We start from the raw sequence: 22,298 nt of genomic DNA, 5'->3' as shown, positions 1-22,298 counted from the left end.
GAACCGGCAACCTTCCAGTCACAGGCGCAGATCCTTAGCCACAGAGCCACCTCTCCGCCCAAGCAGGGGGGCTGGAAGGAAAACAGGGGGCGTGTCCATGGTGCACTGGTGTTCGGGGGAGGTGTGGCCGAGGCAAACAGTCCAAGGGAGTCCGAGGCAAATCCGGGAGTGTAGCAAATGTCCAAGACCGGGTAATCCATCCTGACAGACAAACAGAGTTAAAAACCGGAGCGGGATCCGGCGGAGGGTCGGGGGAATAAAAGGGGGTAACGGGACCAGACGCCCCCTAATCCCGGACTCAGAAGGTCAGGACGCCGTGATGAAGCCTATGCCGTCGAGTCGCTCCTGGACTCGCGGGTAGGCGGGTTTCCGAAGCTGAGCCCCGATAGGCAGGAACGTCTGGCTTATATAGCACGGGGGGCTGGAACCGGAGGCAGGTGCGGGAGATGAGTATCAAACAAGGAAGGGCTGGGGTGTCCTTAAGAGGAGGGGTTTACGATCGTGACAAGTTGACAGTTAAACATCACTGAGTGTTCAGTTTGTTTTATCCATCAAGGGTAACTAATGAAGATGTGAAGGTACTGTTGGATAATACTTAGGGAATGTAAACCATTCACAGTTGAAATACCCTTGAGACTGTGCATATTGCATTAAAGACAAAACACATTTTTAACACCTCTTTGAAATAATGTTGGTGTAATTTGTTTCCAAGAACTTGCTTATGGGTTGCAATTATCCAAATTTTGCACATTTTGGGTAACTGCAAATTTAGAATAGTGGGTAATGAATGCTGGGTTTTAATTTAAAAGTCACTAAATTGAGACCTGTCAAAAATATCATCACAGCTGTAAAAGGATTGTGCCTTTTGATAATTGCCTCTGAAACAATCTTTCATTGTCATCTGTAAAGGTGCCAGAAAAGAAACATGGAAAATAAGCACTAATGACATATTGTGCTGTCAATTTAATTTTGCAATGATTCATGAAATTGTATTTGTCTATACTACAAAGACCGCTTTTTAAGTATTTCAGTAGATTTTTAAAAAAAAATGTATCTGGTATAACAACCATACATTCTTTTAATTTGAAATGTGTAGAATATTATTTTCATTTACTGCACTTAACATGATGGTGAATTTGATGAAAATACATTGTTTTATAAAAATTAACCTATACTTAATATTTCTCATATTAAAATGTTCTTATTTTTTTGCACCTTCTCTAACTTCTTAATACTGTTTGTTTCATGGCATATTTATTAAAAGAAAAGAAAAACAATCCCATGTTTAAATATTGAGAGGTGCTGCTTTCTGGAGAAATTGATTAGAACTGACTGAGTAATAAGTACTTTATCAATATTAAGTTCATGTGGCCTCAGAACTAAAATCATGCTTCATATCAATAAGAGCTACTGCTATTAAACCAACAGGAAAAAAAGTAGGTTAAACAGTTTTGATAATACACTCTACAATCTGGTACAGTCAAACTTTCCTTCAATAACATTTTTTTAACTACCAGGTAATTTTTGTTTTCTGCAGAAGGTCCCATGAAGTGAGTCACAGCAGTTGCCTCAAACATTTGTGCCATTGGTGGTCACTAGGGAGTGCAAGTGATTCAGTATTTTAAGTCCCTTTCAGAGAAGTGCTGTAGGTAGAAATAAGCACTCTGTTGATAATGGTGTCTGTATTTTATTATAATTGTTTTAGAGAGTTTGTGTAACATTTGGTACTTGAAGATAAGTATTTAAGAAATTATAACTGTTACTTAGAAAAATAAATGATGCTTTAATTGAAATGAGGAAAACTACAAATTATATTTTCATTTAAGATGTAAAGAGTGTCATTGCAAAATGAGCAAAAGCTTTAAACATACATTAGGTGACACCATAAGTTAAGAATTTCCATACCAGACTTTTAATTACCATTCACTGGACAATAAATTACAACCAGAAATTAGGATGATTTTAGCCATGCTTGTTACCTACAGTAGTACAAAGGGGCATTTCTGTCTTCAGAATATTAACTATGGGCCCTATTTGCAAAACACTTACTGGATGCCCTTTCTTTTCCTTTGTAAATTACAAAAGTCTACTATATCCAGTATTGAAAGGATTCAGTTTCATAAAGAAGCACTTCTCATCCTGTATCTAATGTGGTGGTAACTAATATACACGTTATTTATAGAAGCATAATAAACCATGTAGCATTGAATCTTGGCACACATATTTAAGGAAAAATGCAGAATACGTTCCTATGGAAAATGACACAACACACCGGAAGGTGTGATATTTTCTTCTTGTAACATCTATACTGTATATAACAACAAGGAATATTTGGGGATATTTTTCACCTGTAGTAATCCACCTGCAGTTCCACAGCAACCACAATTTACAATCAAGTTGTTTGATTAAAACAACTAACTTTCTAGATATCACAATCTCATTCAGAGAATGTGAGTGATGGTTTATGTCCTCTATGAAGAACATAGGTCAGCATCCATGTAGAGCATCGTGATTTGTTGGTACATTCTTTAAAATTATCTTTTAGACATTAGGGATACTTTCTTAGCCTTATGGTCAGGTACCATCTATTTCTGTTTTCTGTATTGTAGAATACAGACATTTAGAAATATAATCTAAATTTCAAGTGCTATAAAAGAAAGTCTATTATATTTACCCAATAACATTTAACAAATTAGGCTAGTAATCCCAAACATATCACATTATTGTCAGGTATGACCTTGACTATATTAAACAACCATATTAAAACTGGAAATCAAAATCTTTACACATTTTTCTCATCATATGTGTTACTAAATTTTGTCTGCAGATTTTTCCAACCGCAATTTTAGTTTATAAATTGACTGTGTAATTTTATTGATCTTCTTGGAATTGAATTGGTGGCTTATGATTGTAAACAGCTGTGCTGAGACCAATTGAAAGTCGTTTCTCTTTTGTTGATAAGATGACTAAAACAAGTCATAACTTAAGTAAAAATACATGGCATCATTGTCTTTTAACTTTTTATTCTGTGTAGTGTGATTGAATCCTTTTAACATATTCATTTGAAAAAGGAAAAACAAGTGTTTTCATCAAATACCTTCCATGCACACTGAATATACATTTAAGCTTTGCCTGAGAAAATTAATGTTTATGAGAAAATAAAAGGTAATTGTCCCAGATGTTCTTCTGTCCTGCCTAGATTTGTTTCTTTTCGAAATTTCAGCTGAAAAATAACAGATGTTATCTGTAATGCATTTTGAATGCTTCTGTTATTAACACCAGGTTAATGGAATGACTTTGATTTTATTTCTTCTGTTTCCATTAACTATTCTACATCTTCATTAACATCCCTGAAACCCTCTCCACTGTCAGAGAGACTGAAACATACTGAATTCAAAATTCTGTTTAGGAAGCCATGTTGCAGATTTTGTTTGAAGCAAATCAGAGAAAAAACCCATCGACATCAGTTTAGTTATGTTGATTTCATTTTTTTAATCAATTACTTACATTTTATTTAAGTCATACAGTGTAAACCATTATGACTAAATTACTGTTATAGAGACAACGGTAGATGATGTTTTAACTTTTGAAAACAGCTATGTGCCCCCAAAATGTTCTTTTTCTGAAATCATTTCCAGTATAAATTTAATGTCTAAGAGGAAGTTGTCTGCATCATTTTCTTGAAAAACCTACCCCAACAGTTACAGTAAGCATGCCATAATAGTTAATATGAGCATAGCATGATCACAGGACTGTTTTGGTTTGTATCCTTCAGTGACTCTTCTAATGTAGTAGTGACATTTATGCCCTAGTCATGGCAGAAAACCCTTCTGGGCATTAGCAATCCATTGATCTTATTGGATCCTGTATAGACATGTAGTCTTGGTCTCTGCAATCATTATAGCTCAGTGAAGCTCATTTGGGGCTCATTGTGATCATTGCAGTTTATCAGCCATCTTATAGACATTTTCTTACAGTCCAGAGCAGTTGGTCTGACTCCCCAGGTACTATGTATGGACATTTCTGTCTAGTCTTCAGAAGTCTTCATAATTCATCAAGCCATATTGACTTTTCTATCTTTGTCATTTGAGCATAGAAAGCCTACACAGGCCTGTGTTGCAACAACTCACCTAAGCTTTTCTTCAGGAACCTTTTGCTTTGAAAGCATTAACCCCCATCAGGAATGGTAACCAAGCGTGGCCGTGTTCTGTCATTTCAGTGAATTAAGTATCTGTCAGTACCCCTGCACCAATCACAGCTACCACCAGATCCCCCACTCTCCTAGAGTCTTGTCAAGTGCTTTTTACGTAGGGATAGAACAGTGCCGCTAACCTAGATGACAAGCTGAAAAGTGTCACAGTAGTTCAACTTCAAGAAGTGAAAAGAAAATCTTGGCAGGTAATTAAGAGGGCTACTGGAAGTACAACTGGAAGATAAAACGAATTCTGCCTGTGTCTTTGCTCTTTCGGTGGAGGATGTGCCTTTTTAATTAAAAATTAAACTGCGATACAATTTATAGGGGTTAATATTTGTCTCAGAACTAGACAGACTAGAAGGACGTTTTTGCAGAGTTGTAATTATATTGTTTTGTTTTGTCCCTATTTTCTTTTTTAATGGCACGTCATAGTTTTTGGTGTTTCTCCATAGGCCACACTAGATTTACTAAAGATCCAAGAGAAGCTGGTTTTGCAGAATACAAGTGAAATGGTTGACTGTGGACTTTGAGTTCTTTAACGTTATTCATATATTTTTTTTTATTATTTTCATACAAAAACCCTTCAGCCTTTCCTTTTAAAGTAATCCAAAACCTTCAGTTCACTATCTATTACTCTCATTTTTTGCATTAATGTTGTTTTTTTGCCATAATTGTGTAGTTCTGGTCGAAAACAGTAAATACAAGAATGCATGACATACTGTAAATAAATGTATAATGGACTATATATTAAAACTTATCTGAAACAGTTTGAGTCCAGAGGCTGGTGGGCAGGAGCTTATTTAATGGCATATAAAGGAAGGGAATTTCTTAACACTGCCCTGAGTGAACTGTGTTGGCAGGCTGACAATGCCAATGTTTAATATCAGGACGTGAACGTAGCTTTCTGTGTCTACTTTGTGATCCTAAACTACAAAGTAAGATTAATGGGCTGTGTACAGTACATTCACAAAGTTCCTTAGCCGTGAGGTAGCAATGTCATGTCATTGACATCTTCACTTCCGCTGGAAAGGGAGCTCTCATTGATCCATGATTATCCTTTTAGTAAAGCATTGTAGTTTTGGTATTTGTAAGTAATGTCAGCATTTAGAGCAAGATTTATCCTGAAATCCCTTTTATTGTGAGCCAAAAAGATGGCACTGTGAAGAATTTGCTCCTTCAAGGCATTTGGGTTGCTTTCAAGTCACTAAAGCTAGGCATACTGTACAATTTTAAACAGGCTTTACAGGAAAAGTGTTTGGTGTAACAGTTCATGCCCACTCTGTATTGATCTGGATCCTGATTTACAGATGACAGGCAAAGAGTACAATACCAGTACTTTATAGGATCCTTTTTGGATGATTGCTTTGACAATGCCAGACATTAACCTTTCCCAACCTGATATGAATTTTACCAGCACAATGGAAATTTCCAAATACACAACTTGGCAAAATTCTTAATTTTCTCAACAATATCATTTTCCACGTGAGGTGCTATGGCTTTCTTTTTCAGAACTATAGCTTTTCTTTTCATACAACTATCTTGACTAATGTTTGTGTAGTTTGTACTTGTACCATGTGTTTTCACTTTCTGTTTCAGGATCATAGAAACAGCAGGGGTTGGGGGAGTTAAGTTTAAAGGTCAGCTGTTTTTAAGTTGGGATGTTTTTACACAGCAGAGGTTGATTCATAAGGCTAATATTTTCTTAGATACTTACTTATATGAGCTTATAGACATATATACTTTTGCTTATATAACACTTGGTTCGACAACAATAATTTCCTTATGTGCTCTTTGACATGCCCACCCACAGAGCCAGTCATAATTTAACATGCTAGATTCCCTATGGTACCTGACAGGAGGTTTAGCATCAAATGGAGGAGTGACATACTGTATGTGTCACTGGCATCACTGTAAGCCTGCAGACACCTGAGTCTGGCAAGTCTCAAGAGTGGCCAGCAGTTCCTACATCTACCCCCGAGTTTCTCATCTAGTTGTACACTGTCTCTTGGAGATTCCGTGCACAGTCAGCAAGTGACGTGGCGCAGTTTTGGACTCGAGACATTTAGGCCATAGGACTCAACTTGTGCTCCAAGAGTGTACCTTTTCTCAAGGGGCATTAACAAAGTTAACCCATCGGAATTGTTTAGAATTAACGATTAAACACAGGCTAGAGGGGACAATTGAAAGTGCGTTTAGAAACTGATAACAAGGGGCACTTTTTCACACTTTGCTGTGGGAGTCTGGAACCAAATACCCAACCATGTTTTGAAGCAGATACTGTCTTAAAATAGCTGCATGACATCTTTGGATCTGACATCTTTGGTTCCGAACCTTTCTTAATAGTTCAGTTTATTGGGAGCCCTCAAATGTGTTTCAAAGACTACTGTTCTTACTGTTGTCAATCACCTTTGTAGAGAATGGAAGGGTGAATGTTGCTGTTCGAGCATTCTGCTCATTGTTTTCTCCAGAATGGCAGACATTGCTGTCTAATGAAGGGTGAAATGGATGATGTAATGTCATAATTTGAACATACTGTCATATCCAGCAAACCCTCACCAGTTCAGCTTGAAGTTTGAGCTGTGTAAGGAGCTGTTAAATGATGTTATTTGTTTTGCACGGGCATGAATTCATGTTTTTTCTTTTGTTATAGTTGTTCTTTTTCCCTTAGATTAAAGAAAATACTGAATTCAACTGTGTTTATCTGTAATGAGGTTTGTATACTAAAATATCAAGCACAAAGACAATTTTTTCGTTATTCTTACAAGAATATTTATCCTGGATTCACTCCATAACACATATTCATTTTTCATATTGATTTTTTTTCCTTTCACAACATTTAAATACGTTGAACGTGTCTCCTGACATCAAAATTTATATCCTTCCTTACCAACCTTAACTGTTGTGCCACACACTGGCAGGCCTATTCATATTTTTCATATACTATTCTTTACTTTCACTATTGTATTGGCCATTATTTTTGATAAGGCTAACATTTAGAGTAAATTGAAACAGAAGCCTGAACTCCATCTTAACTGCCATGTATCCTCCACTATTTGTGGAGGTCAAATTATTGTTTTAACATTTCAGGAAGAGGGTGATGGGGTCAAAATGAAAATCAGTTATCTTGTCAGCATTTGCCAGGAGTTTAGAGCCAACAAAGCCTTGCCAGAAAGAAATTTAATTATTGTTCTTGTTTTTAATGATATCAGTGCAATTAGTTACCATGGGTCAAAAGTTACATAGTGATTTCTAAAATCTTAAATGTTGCATTACAAGCTAATTTTAAGGCTCACATACAGTATAATTAGACAACTCTACTGCTTGTGATATGCCTTAAGATAATGAGAGACATTCTCCTCATTAATTTTCATAAGTGCTAATATTGTAAACTTTCTTAAAGTGACTTTGATTCATTTTGTTGTGTTTGTTTTTTACAGTTAACAAATTAATGGACTTAAGATAAGTGAGAAAATGTTTACAGCTAAAGCAGTTGGAATATGGCGGAACATATTCTGTTAACAAGATGTGTTTAAATGAGTTTACTGACTCTTGGTTACATACAAGTGACCTTGACCCATAAAATCTACACAATAGCTTGTTGCTAACTGTGAGGTACATTAGAATCTGCCACTGATTACACTGAAACCTTGCTTGGATTAATAAAGTTCCTAAAAATAATTTAGGGCTCCCAAATGGCTCAAGTTGTTCTCAAGGAATTGTTCTGAGCACATGCTGGGCTCTGTGATCCAGATACTACAGGTCTGTGTTTTTGTCATATCACTAGCTGGTTGAGAACATGATTCCCCAAAATCTGGCTAGAGCTGTTAACAAAACTCCCATGACTTTGGAAAGTGTGAAAGAGATGAATAGTTTGATGGTTGAATGGGAGGGTTGTCAAGGGCCTGTCTGCACTTCCGTATTATTCCTTTGATGGTACTGTACGCGGATTGCTGTTTTGGGTATTATAATTTAATGCAAGGAAAAACACTGCTTCTAAATTTTCAAAGTAAAATCTTCAAGGCATTTAGCTCAAAGTAAAATTTGCAGCTTTCTAAATAGGTACAAATGTAAGTCACTCTGGATAAAATGTATTCATGAATCCTGTGAGAAGGTTAATACAGGAATCTTGATGTGAAATAGCTCGTAGAAGGAAAAATAGAAGCCCTGTGATTTAATGGCAGGTAACTAATAACGCTAAATGTACAGTAAGTGAATAAGTTAGTTAAAGGAAATGTGTACTAACCTAGTGTAGGTTTGTTACAAGGTTTCCAGCTGAACACAGTGACAGAAGGGGTCTGGCAGCCGAATTCCACATGCCATAGAAAGTGACAGTTCAAAGGAAATCCTTGAAGAAAAGTCTTATTTCCATTAGAGAATCAATTTATATAAATTATAAACCAAGTAACATTGTTTTGTTTGTGTATTCAGAAAGCATAAGCCTGTTCTTCTCATGGCATCTTTAGGTTGTGCATTATTTAAGATTTACAAAGCATATCTGATCAACTCCTCACTGTTTTCCAAGGACATCTGAGGCCTCCTGACTGAAAATACAAAATCTCTCTTTTCCTGCTCCTTTAGGTGAAATTTGCGCTTTTAAAATTCATGGGCAGGATGCACCTTTTGAAGCCGTGGTGCTGAATAAGACATCTGGTGAGGGTCTTCTCCGAGCGAAGAGTCCAATTGACTGTGAACTTCAAAAGGAGTATACATTCATCATTCAGGCGTATGACTGCGGAGCCGGGCCTAGCGGAACAAACTGGAAGAAGTCACACAAGTGAGTGACAGCAGCGTGTATTTACTCTGAGCAGCTGTTCAGGTTGAGGGGTTTTTGTACATTACATACCCATTAAAAGTAAATGAAAACAAAATACCGTAGCACTGAAAAGCACTCATCTTTCTTCAATAGAGCAGGATTAAATTGATTTTGCGATTGGAAATCAAAACCTGTCAAGTCCTTCAGCAAAGTGTGACAAATCTGTCACCAGTCCTGTCCCCCCTTTTAAGTGAATTTGCAGTTTGAATTGAGTTTTTTGTGTTTTGGTACATTTTGTCATGACAGGCCACTCTGAAATACAGAAAGAACAATCAAGACTTAGTGAATCATAGTAAATGTGAGTTATTATTTCATAAAACAAACATAGACTAGGAACAGTTCATTTGAACTCATGCCACAGTATAGCTCTTTCTGTTCTTGTGCATTTGTTCTGTGGACAATTACTGTATTAATTTATTCTGAAGGAGAAAGATGTGAATTACTGTTCTTCTTTATTCAGAAAGCCAATATCAATATCTTGCTTGTCAATGTATTGCATGGTAAGCCTTTATTTGGCTGAAAATGTGCACAGTGGTTGACCTACTTCACTCATGTCCTTAAGGCAGGGGACAGTCACTGTGCTCAAGTGTTACATTTACTTCATTGGAGCTACAGTACTAACTTCAGGGACAAGTTTTCAAATACAAATCTGTGCTTACAGCATAGTCCAAATTACTCTTGACATATTGGCCCCAAGTATAAAAGCAGTCAAGGAAATTGCCTTTCGGAGATCTGATGCGACAGGATCAACACTGACAGAGTAAAAACTGACTTCACTCTTCAGAACACCCAGATTTTTACACCATAACGGGACTTCTCTTTTCTGATACTGTGTGAGTGAGCATCAACCTGTATACACACCAAGTTTATTTAGTCAGTTCAACCCGGATGTCTTTCTGCAAAGGCAACATATGGTATATTTGTCAAAGTTCAGAATAAGAAATTTTTGTCAAATGCATTTATAAAGGTGGTAGATGCCACCTTGATGGGCAGTGTGCCACTACAAGTTTCCGAAAACGAAAGATTGTATTGCTCTCCTATATCTTACACTAAATAAACTGATTTGTACTAATGAGATTTAATGTCATGTTTTATACTTAGGGAAATGTTAAAAAGACATCCACAAGAGCAAGGTAAATACAAATTAAGGCACAATATTTCAGTGCTCTTTTACTATAAATGGCTGGTAATGAAGTGCAGAAAATGACATTTCAATGGGACTTATCCAAAGATTCAGTGTTTTTAAAAGACAAGCATTTTGAACGTTCTTAATAAAGATACTCATCAAGTAGTCGACGAGAATCACCACAGTGGCATCCCAAGGCCACCTGACCTGTATTTCACCTGTAATGAATGCACATAACAGAAAACCACTGCCACTGTGAAAAAGCTATTATTGTTATTATATGTCATTTTCTGAGGACTGAGGGAGGGAACTATTGTGAAGAAAATAAAACCTTTACTTTAAAGGTAAAGAGTCTGGCTGCCTTTAGACTTTTGTTCTATGTAAAATTGACTTTGAATGAAAGATTTATTATTTATTTACTGGTTAGTCTAGGTAATTTTCTCAGTATGAAGCACACATTCTAAATCCTAATGAACAATTCAGTGTACATAATGGGGAATGTATTGTTTTGCTCTCTACTTATCTCATAGGAGAAAAAAAACGATAAGGGAGCCCATTGAATTGTGTTTAAACATTCAAAGTAGACTTTTAGAGGGAAAAAAATCCTAATCATAAAGAAAACACGAGATGTGAGTGTTAAAAACTGAACACAGGAAAATATTAAATGTTCATAGATATATACTGTAGATAAAGCAATCTAATAGCATAAACTGGAGAAGAGGTTTTTAAACACGGTCTACACAGGCAGAGCCATTCTATGCACAGAACCGCCTTAGGAGCAACAGTGCAACTGCTTTCTAATGGTCAATGCCCGTTAATTAGTGTTATTGATTCTACCTCAGGAGATGATATTCCCATTTTCTCAAGATGTGTGCGTCTTAACAGTCTTATGACTCAAGCTGGGGCTTTCTCTGAGTGGAGGGTCCAGTCACTGAAACCCAGCACGTAGCATATGTCACTTTCTGAATCTCTGAGAGGGGTTGAGATGGAGCTGGGAAGGGAAACTGCAAAGCTGTGTGTTGTAATATGAAGAGACAAGCATTTTTGAATGATTTACAGGCTCCCTGTTGCAAAGAGGGTGCCACCGTCTGTCAGTATTTGCAGAACCTTATTTACAGCTGAATGATCTCGCCGAATAGTCTCATCATGATGAGAGAGATGAGACTGTAAATGAGGGCTGCCGATTCATGCATCTAGAGGGAATATGTCTGAGTAAGCGAAGGCTAACAGGACATTCGAAAAAAGACATTTCTGTGCATAACTCATCTGCAGTATCACATGCTTAACCTGAGCAAAATGCAAACCTAGTTCACTATTAAAAAATGCTCAAAACTACACCAATTCATTCATACTATTTGAAAACCATCAGGTCTTTTTCATGCAGGTCTTGTCAGATTTCTATTGCCTTTTTGCCTTTTAATAAAATCATAAGCAGTAGGCTCTCAATGTTATACCCCCAACAAAAGCTGCTGTTAACACAATACCCCCCTGAAGCTGTATGCGTGTTCCCTTTTGCTCCTAGGGCTGTGGTGCACATCCAAGTGAACGACGTGAATGAGTTTGCCCCCACCTTCAGGGAGCCAATGTACAAGGCCACTATGACTGAGGGCAAAATATATGACAGCGTTCTGCAGGTGGAGGCAGCAGATGAGGACTGCTCCCCTCAGTACAGTCAGATCTGCAACTATGAGATTGTCACCCCAGACATCCCCTTTGCTATCGACCGCAATGGTAAGGTGCTGCTCTTGTTTGTTTTCATTTCATTTTCTGTGTCCCTTTTAAATTTAATAAATATCATTGATTTTTTTCCAAAATGAAAGTCTGAAGCACAGTGCTCTAGTCCCCATGGTCTCTGGGCCTGTAGCATTCGATTGTATCTTGTGTGTTTTATTCCGTGCACTGCGGTCTGCCATTGTGACCTTTGTTCTTTAGTAGAGAAGGGAATAAAGTCTTTGCTTGCTTCCTAAATAAGGCCTTTCTTGTGTCATCTGAACTTTTTTTGTTCCAGCCAAATGAAATTTGACAGATTTTTCTGCCTATTCCTTTGCGCTCTCTTGTTTTCTCTCATTTACTTAGGCATAACGGAGGCCTGTTGGCATGGGTTTAGGCCTGCTTGCTTTAAAGTGCACCAGGGAGACATTAATTTCTTTAAATACTCTTTTGCTAAGCAGTGCCAAATGAATGCAGGAGTCGTGTTGTTGCCCGGGGTTCCCTAAATATTTAGGCAAACTAGTCCTTTCTGCACCCCACTAAGCAAATTTCATAGCTTTAAATAAAAATCGGCATTTCATATCACGCAGTTTAGCATGGAGATAAAATTTGCAGACTGGCCAAAGAACGAAGCTGCTGTGGGGTGACCACAGGGGAGGTGTGAATTCAATGTCAAGTAAATCCTTTCAGCTTATGCTTCTCTTGCTTCTTTATCATCCATGCTTGCTAGAGCATTTCCAGGCGGCACATGCAATTTCAGCAGCATGTTGATCTCACAGCTATCTGCTGGCACAGATGTTATCCATTCTAAAAGAAATATTAAATTTGAATACACCCACTGATTAGGTGTTTGACAAGTAAGGATGCTGGTTTCAGAAAATCAAAGACTGCCAGACAACAGCACATCCAGCCTGAACCATGCTGCTAAGTAGTACATAAACATTTCAGAAGCTCTGACACACCTCGTCTGCAAGTTAAAAGGAGAGAGGAAAATCATCCTCATTTCTCTTTTGCCTCAGTCTGATTTGAACCCATCTTCTTGTGAGTCTCATGCAATTCGGGGGAAAAGGCAATTTCAGTCTTTTCACAGTTGTCATCTGTAGCATAATATTGTATCCTGTGACAAAGATTTAAATTTTAAATTAAAAAAGGAAAGTGTGTTGGAAATCGTAGGAAGAGCTACAGTATGTCCAGCATTTATACTCAGAAATGAAGGTGATAAGGAATAAAATCTGAACCGCAGCTTTAAATTTGTTTGAAATTGTAAAAACAAATACCATAAATTAATAATCTCATGGTCATCTTATTTTGCACATACTCGTACGAACTGTTCAAATTGATAAAGATCTTTGCTTTAGCTGATATTATTGTATCTATAATTCTAATCTCATTTTTGTCTTTTGGGGATATGTGGTGACTCGCACTCTGTAGAAAACGATTTGTTACCTTCCAGATTACCCATTCGGTCTACAGCACTATTGAACATATTTGATCATAGAATCACATGTTTAGAAAACTTGAAAATCTACAGTATGTATAACTACTCATGTTAGTGTAAGGGTAATGTATTCTCTCAGAAAAAATATATAGTTTGTAATTCTTCCTTTGTGGGAATCAGACTTTTGGTGCTACTATTTGAGCAGTTTTGTGTAGACTGGGTCTGCGATGCGCCTGTGAGAAGGAGATAGAATCCCAGCAAGAGATGAGCTGCACACACCAGAATGGACCTTTGGTATGGATTATTCAAAGGCAAAAGAGTCTTATTCTGTCCTTGAGCACGTTACAGTGGGATAATCTGCTCCAAAACGCAGCACCTAGGAATTCTCCCACAACGTGGTTCCATACTTTAATTTAAAAATAGTTCAATTCTACACTACTGTATCTGGGGCACAAGACTGGAAATGTGCCTCTGAGATTGACATTGAATAGCACATGTTATCGAAAATCATAACTTGGCATTAATGCACATGCGCTGATCTTTAAAATACCTGTCTGGACATATTCGTGAATTCTTTTTTTTATTTGATTCTATTAACAATTAGATACCACTGGCAATGGCAAACTATGGATGTTCTTTGTTGCTTTTAGGTTACTTTATATCTCTTTGTCTACCTATTCTTCTTGCTTTAAGTAAAAGCTTTAAACTTTGTCATTTCACTCAAAATGTAAAAAAAACATAGGTTTAGATCTTTGTCTTTGCTTTGAGTGCCCTTTATATGAGGTAAAAATAGGATGAGCCTGCCCTAAAGTATTGTTACATAAATCACACTGGGGAGAAAAAACAAAAACAAGAGAAGACTCCTTTTATCTGGTCTGGGGAGTAACCTTGAATCACACAGAAGTCATTTTCAGCCTTTTTTTAAATCTAACGGCTAATTTTCTGTGTGTTTTGTATACACGTGTATAAATTAATCCACACGGCATTTGATTTGTTTTAGGTAACATCCGCAACACGGAGAAGCTCAGCTACGATAAAGAGCAGCAGTACAACATCATGGTGACAGCCTATGACTGTGGCCAGAAGGGAGCAGCAGACAGTGTTCTGGTGCGCATCGATGTCAAGCCTGTGTGCAAACCCGGTTGGCAAGGTAGGTAGGCTGGTGACTCTGTCTGAACAAATTACTTAATCATAGAAGTGGTGTTCTTGTGGAGAGGTTAAATGGCCCTGATTGGAGTAATTCGGCACTTCATCCCAAGCAGTTGTTTCATTTATTCGTCCTGATTGCCTCCGCTGGAAGGAAGATCTAAAGAACTGCACCTCCAACTGCGACCTGATGGCTATTTTTTTCAAGGAACACCTTTAAAATTCCTGCGTTTGTGTTACATTCGTGGTTTATCGGTATTTATCAGGTCAGAATTTTCTGAAACAGCTTTAATGTCTGTCTACATGCCGTCTCCAGCTGTCAAACTGGTTTGCTGAACTGCGAGGAGGGAAGTTTTTTTAATGCACTCTTTAATTTGAATTCAAAAATACCAGCTGATTCAAATTTGAAATATTGCTAATAGCTGGAGATATAGCTGTAATCTTTTTAAACATTGTTTAACGCTGCTAGCATTAAAAGCTGTTCCACCTTGGCAATATCAGCTCTGGCCTCCCCACCTGTTTAAAAGGGCAGACAGAAGTGACTCAGTAAATCTAAACAAAACAAACCCAAGGTCTTTGTCCGAAGATTCATGGTATTTCATTTCCCTCTCTAATCCACTTCCATAGTACATGACTAATGTTTATTGAACCTTTTCCTGGAGGGATTTATGTTTCTTGTATTGTGTCATGCAAAAGAAGGGAAAAAATAGTCCTCTCATGTGTACACAGTAGCATTCATATCATTCCAGCTGCAGAAAATTAATCTCCTCTTAAAAACCAGTTTGCACTTTGCAAATGAGGATTTAGACATTTCATTACCAAGAGAGTTCCAAGGACATCACAGAAATGTCAAAGAAGGGGCTTATCCTGACAGAGAAGGGCAACATCCTTTAAATGCTGAGAGACAGGCTTAAATGTCATCAGAAAAGATTAAGAGTAGATCTTAGAATGTCCAATCTTGGTACAAAGTGGAATTGTGCCTCAAATTGTGCTTGTCCTGTGTATTCTGGAGACAATTAGCTGATCTTATAGACGTAGCATTTAACCTGAATAAATACCTTTTTATAATGATATGACATTATGGTTAGAACATTTGTTCAGGACTTTTCACCTGTCCTGCTTCTTCCAATTACTTAACTTTTACTTCTGCCATTGCTGTTAAGAAAACACTACAGTACAGTATGTTTGGTGCATCTTCCTCAAACTTCTCCATCCCCCAGCACTGCTGTATACTAAGGAAGCTCATTAGCACCACAGAGAAAAAAAAATCTTGTTTACATGAGATAGCATTACATTTATATGCATATTTGTATGCAAGAAAATTATTGCATTGAAATGAGAAAAATATTGTGTTTAATTTAAATAGTTAATTTGTGAACAATGCTGCTTACTATATTAATACTGTATATTGCATTCTACTTCATATGCAATAATATTGTCCCGTGCAAAGTAGCGTTGACTTTAACATCACTAGAATATCATCATACTCCTCTTTTTGGGAAATAAATAATCTAAAGGAGCACGTGTTCAGTCTTTTGTGTACAGTGCATGAAATACAGCACCGTGTCAGTAAATATTCCCAGGTTATACACATTGTTTTCACCGTTTCTGTGACAAGTGGAAATGACATGGCTTTCCAAGCGTATGTTCTTCTTGACGTGACGGTACATAGGTTTTTCTCTACTCTTTAAACATTGGACGGAGTCAATTCACGATGACTTGTTAGTGGGACTTACTGTATACCAACTGTTATTGTTTGTAAGATTTTTATTTTGTTCAATTATTTTTGTCCCAAAAAGAGGATTGTGACGCTATTCTGCTGTTGTTAAAGTCAATGCTACTTTGCATGTTGCATATACAGTACAGTATAATGCAACATGCAGTATTATATATATATAATAGGCATCATTGTTCACAAATTATCTATTGCATTTAAATGCAATAATTTTCTTGTATAAACTCAATCATTTTCTCATATAAATGAGATACGTTTTCATATAAAAGCAATACTATCTCAAACCTGTTCCACCTTTACAATGTTAGATCTGGCCTCCTCACCTCTTTAAAAGGGCAGACAGAAGTGACTCAATAAGTGACTCAGAAGTACAGTGCCTTGCGAAAGTATTCGGCCCCCTTGAACTTTTCAACCTTTTGCCACATTTCAGGCTTCAAACATAAAGATATAAATTTTTTATTTTATGTGAAGAATCACCAACAAGTGGGACACAATTGTGAAGTGGAACGAAATCTATTGGATTTTTGAAACTTTTTTAACTAATAAAAAAATGAAAAGTGGGGCGTGCAAAATTATTCGGCCCCTTTACTTTCAGTGCAGCAAACTCACTCCAGAAGTTCAGCGAGGATCTCTGAATGATCCAATGTTGTCCTAAATGACTGATGGTGATAAATAGAATCCACCTGTGTTTAATCAAGTCTCTGTATAAATGCACCTGCTCTGTGATAGTCTCAAGGTTCTGTTGAAAGCGCAGAGAGCATCATGAAGACCAAGGAACACACCAGGCAGGTCCGTAATACTGTTGTGGAGAAGTTTAAAGCCGGATTTGGATACAAAAAGATTTCCCAAGCTTCAAACATCCCAAGGAGCACTGTGCAAGCGATCATCTTGAAATGGAAGGAGTATCAGACCACTGCAAATCTACCAAGACCTGGCCGTCCCTCTAAACTTTCAGCTCAGACAAGGAGAAGACTGATCAGAGATGCAGCCAAGAGGCCCATGATCACTCTGGATGAACTGCAGAGAACTACAGCTGAGGTGGGAGAGTCTGTCCAAAGGACAACAATCAGTCTTACACTGCACAAATCTGGCCTTTATGGAAGAGTGGCAAGAAGAAAGCCATTTCTCAAAGATATCCATAAAAAGTCTCGTCTAAAGTTTGCCACAAGCCACCTGGGAGACACCCCAAACATGTGGAAGAAGGTGCTCTGGTCAGATGAAACCAAAATCGAACTTTTTGGCCACAATGCAAAACGATATGTTTGGCGTAAAAGCAACACAGCTCATCACCCTCAACACACCATCCCCACTGTCAAACATGGTGGTGGCAGCATCATGGTTTGGGCCTGCTTTTCTTCAGCAGGGACAGGGAAGATGGTTAAAATTGAGGGGAAGATGGATGCAGCCAAATACAGGACCATTCTGGATGAAAACCTGTTGGAGTCTGCAAAAGACCTGAAACTGGGACGGAGATTTATCTTCCAACAAGACAATGATCCCAAACATACAGCAAAATCTACAAAGGAATGGTTCACAAATAAACGTATCCAGGTGTTTGAATGGCCAAGTCAAAGTCCAGACCTGAATCCAATCGAGAATCTGTGGAAAGAGCTGAAAACTGCTGTTCACAAACGCTCTCCATCCAACCTCACTGAGCTCGAGCTGTTTTGCAAGGAAGAATGGGCAAGAATTTCAGTCTCTCGATGTGCAAAACTGATAGAGACATACCCCAAGCGACTTGCAGCTGTAATCGCAGCAAAAGGTGGCTCTACAAAGTATTAATGCAAGGGGGCCGAATAATTTTGCACGCCCCACTTTTCATTTTTTTATTAGTTAAAAAAGTTTCAAAAATCCAATAGATTTCGTTCCACTTCACAATTGTGTCCCACTTGTTGGTGATTCTTCACATAAAATAAAAAAATTATATCTTTATGTTTGAAGCCTGAAATGTGGCAAAAGGTTGAAAAGTTCAAGGGGGCCGAATACTTTCGCAAGGCACTGTATATCTCATATAAACAAGATATTTTTTCTCCATGCCGCTAATAAGCTTACGTAGCATACTGTAAAGATAAAATGATTACAGCACATCACCCTCCTCCCAGCAACACATACATTATATCAAGCAAGTTAATAATATAAAAAACATATTTGAATGTTTAAACTTACTGCCTCAAAGTGCATTATCCTAGTCAGACCGATGACAGTAAAATACAGTACACAGCTATTGCTCTGATGCTCTCTGTTATCAAACTTGAAAATACACAGTTCTCCCATATACATGTACAGTCTGAGAGCATGGCCTTTGTTTCCTGTATACTCAAAACACTTTGTTCATTTTTTTCATATATGACTTTCCTCAATCCTGTAACTCATCCATTTCTATCTGAGGGTAACGGAAATATCAGTTGAGAAATGATGTTCAGGTGCTGTGATTCCCTGATTCTGAGTGCTGTGATTGTCTGTCCTGCTCATGAGGGACCTGTGTGCGGTAATCACAGGCAAATTGATTTAATTAAAAAAAAAATTCATTCAGGTTTTATGAAGTTGTATGGGCTTTGTGATTACTATTAATCTTGTTCCAGTTTCAGTTTCAGAACTGCCCTCATTCAGGTGTGTTAGCTGAAATATCACCAAATTGACTGAAGCAGAAGGAAAGAACTCTTACACGCTATTATTCCCAACTACATATATGCCTGCCCTAAATCAGTTTGTCAGCTATTAGGAGGTGTTTAGTAAAAGTAAAGCAGTACATTCTTAATTAACAATGTGGAGAGGGAGACTGAATAAAGTTCTGCGTGATGACGTTATTGGAAATAATATTAACTAAGGTATTTTTGAAACCCAAGATTTAGTACAGAAAAAATAAAAAAACAAGAAGGCAGATCAGTTACTGTACATGCACTGATTAACACCTGTAACTAGGACCAGCTTAATGAACTTCCAGTGGTACTGTAAACTGTTATTAGGGAACAAGATGTAAAGTCCCACAGCATGGTATTAAAGCTCTGGTTTGGTCTTTCTCAGACTCCGCTTAGATAATGTTCAGGAAACCAGAGAAAAATATAGATTACATTAAGTCAGATGCACAAAAACATGGAAACAAAAAGATAAGAAAAGTAAAGCCGCAACATAAACTGAAATCTAAACAGTTCTTTCATTTCAGTTCCTTAGGCAGAATGTTTCTTTTTGCACCCTAACACTGTTGCTGTACTTGTCCTTTTATATAAATATAATATAAATCTCTGGAGCGCCACTGAAACTCATAGTTGTTCTCTTCATTTTTAATGACTGCACCCATGTGACAGTTCACTGAAAACCTCCATGTTTAGGAAATTGTTCTTTACATCTTATGTCTATCATGCTTGACAGCTACAGTGTATTTCATTGAAAGTGTTTTTTTCTCTTCTCTTTTTTCTCATATGTTTTTCTTCACATTTCATTTACTATTTTAACATCAGCAAGGCTGAGAATAAAAATAAGGAACTACATTATGCTTCACTCTGTACAATAAAGTATCAACTCAATTCCTGATTTGGAGAAAAATAAAAGAAATAAATTGAAATAAATACATTTGGAGAAATAAAATTGATTTACATGGTTCCACATGGGAAACGCTACTGTTGTTATTAGCTATGGAAAACAAATGATATGCTGCCACTTTCTGTTGCATTTTCCCTCAGTATGGCCCGGATGGTTTTTATATTAAACAGTACGTACTGTAGAATATGTACCCCAAAACATTTAGCCTCAGTTTAAATTTGAAAATCCCCATTTTTCTTCAGAAAGCTATTTGTTTATGTTAGGTCTTGGAAAACCCTACTTTAAAGCAATATTTACTATTCCTATTACTATTACTAGTGATCTGAACATTTTCTGATCTGAATCTTTAAACTTGAATTCAATCTGGCCACTTTTATCTGTGATTAAGTTATTTCTGTGAAAAATTGATTTTATTTGTCTGGCCCTTTAACGTGTAGGCATATTTGTTTTCCTTTGTTCTGGTGCAGGACTAAACAGTCTTCATATTTCAGACACATCATGCTTTTCATTCAGATTCTTTGTCCTGATACAACTGTACCGTAATCATCGGTTCCAGGCTGACTGCTGCTCTTGCTGATTTGTTTTCTTGGTTCTTTGTCGAGACGTTTCCTGATTAAATTGTTGCTGTTACGTCCAAAAGATGGAAAAGGGAAAAAAAAAACTTTTTGCCACTGGTTTGTATGAAATTATGCTTAGCTGATTGGATAACGTTTGGAACATGCACACCTGCCATCTGTTATCTGGACGTTTTTTGTGAGGATGAAGGTGGTGGTGAAAATAAATAGGATGAGATTAGGAGGACATTTTTTTTTAAATGGCTAAATTCACAGATACCTGTTTTCCAAGGCTGTAATTTTCTCAGTGTGATTGGTCTTGTTTTAAACCTGAAGAGGGGTGCTTATGAGTCTAATTATTAATTTAGGCAGATTATACTCCAATGTTCACGCTCGTCTTTTAGTCTTATTAAAATCAGTGGTAGATGTAATGCAGTATATGAAATACTGAAGGGTAATATACATCCCCTGTTGTCAAGCTATCAAACACCAGGGGGCTTTAATATTGCAATTGAATCTGAAATAAATCTCAGGTCTCCTGCAGTTTGTTCAGATAGAGATGTCTGTCTCAAAGTGTTTGGGTTTTGGCCTGGAATGAAGATTTTAGTTGTGTAGAATTAACCAGAACACTATCCCTTTCACTCTTGGACTTCACTTTGTCTAGATAGAGACAAGAAGCAAAAGGTGATTGTCCAGGTCTTACCTCTTCACTTGAAGCCTCCGAGGAGGTTTGTAGTTTGGCTGGGTTTGGCTGATGTTTTGAATGCAGAAGCAGGGTCTAGCTGATTACTGTAACAGTTACTGCAGAGCACCTGATTAATAGATTGGAGTGGAGAACACTTGAAATTTTCATCCTCCTCATTTCTTGCAAATCCAGTATGGAAAAAAAACATGAAATTAGCCTTTAATAAAAGCCTTTTTAATGAAAGTTTAGAAGTGCCCTTGTATTTTAAATGTGTTTTTTTTTTTGCTCAACTTGTTCTCTTCTCTGTTGAAACTGCCATTTAGTTTTGCTCTAAGTCCTTACAGAGGATTTCCACCAGTATTTCCATTTCAGAAGGATTTATGTTTATTTTCTGAATTTTAAAATGTTTTTATATGAGTGCAGCTTTTCCGAGACTTGTGCTCCATTCTATAATTGAGCATATTACTATTTCCATATGACTCAAAATGCTTGCAACTGAGACTGTTCAAACATGGAAATTGACTTCTTTTGTCAAAGAGATTTAAGGACTTTTAAAGCCTTTCCCTTATTATTTGTTATACGAAAATGTTGAAATCTTTTTTGAATGTTTCAGGTGTTTCTGTCAACAAAAAATAGAATTTTGTAACTCAGTAGAAATGGCAACAACGTTGGTAGTTATATAAACAGATATTCTGTACATGGCCAGACAGAGATTTCAAGAGGATTTATAATGCATAGTCCGAATGCACAGATGTTGCATGTGCTATAAGCAGCTATATCTCGTTAGTCACAATCATCACAGTTTACTGCAGACAAAGATTTCCTACAAATACTGATTATTTTAAACCAGTTATCTCTGAGCTGTTGGCAAAAAGAGACTGGAAAATATCTGCTGACAGAGGAAAGTGCCAGAATTTCAAAATATTCCTGAAGCTAAAATTCTCTTTAAAAATTAAAGTTGTGGAAGGCCTAGTATTCTGCTGCTGTAAAGTATGTTTATATTGCAGAGTATTTGAAAGCGCCTTGGTTACCACACTCTAAAGAGGACAGAACGTAAGAATTCCCACAGGAAAGCCATAGCAGAGCTTGTCCATTATTATTAATTATTAGCCTTATTATTCACTTGTGGGAAAAATCTAACCATTTCAACATTCTGTAAGCATCAGAAAATAAGCTTCTCAGCCCTCAGGTAAGTGTTTATTGAAATGCTCTTAGTTTTGAGAGTAAGTTTTTGGATTTCCTCGGGTATAATTATGAAATTAGTGGAACTAAAACGAATCATTAATACATAGGCATATTTTGCTTTGGAAATGAGATTCTAATGGGCTTAACAACAATAGACTGTTAAGCCAGAAT

General features: G+C 37.1%; 1 protein-coding gene across 1 annotated transcript in view; it reads left to right on the top strand.

The window, feature by feature from the left end:
- The window catches only part of clstn2a (calsyntenin 2a), a 237,038-nt gene that overhangs the window by 157,526 nt on the left and 57,214 nt on the right, over positions 1-22,298 (top strand). The window contains exons 3-5 of the mRNA XM_015360922.2: positions 8,774-8,969; positions 11,657-11,865; positions 14,283-14,432. Of these exons, the coding sequence (XP_015216408.2) occupies positions 8,774-8,969; positions 11,657-11,865; positions 14,283-14,432 (555 nt within the window). The remainder of the gene's footprint in view (positions 1-8,773; positions 8,970-11,656; positions 11,866-14,282; positions 14,433-22,298) is intronic.

This window comes from Lepisosteus oculatus, chromosome 13 (assembly GCF_040954835.1).
Source record: "Lepisosteus oculatus isolate fLepOcu1 chromosome 13, fLepOcu1.hap2, whole genome shotgun sequence".
Lineage (NCBI taxonomy): Eukaryota > Metazoa > Chordata > Actinopteri > Semionotiformes > Lepisosteidae > Lepisosteus > Lepisosteus oculatus.
This window is presented reverse-complemented; position numbering and strand designations above follow the sequence as displayed.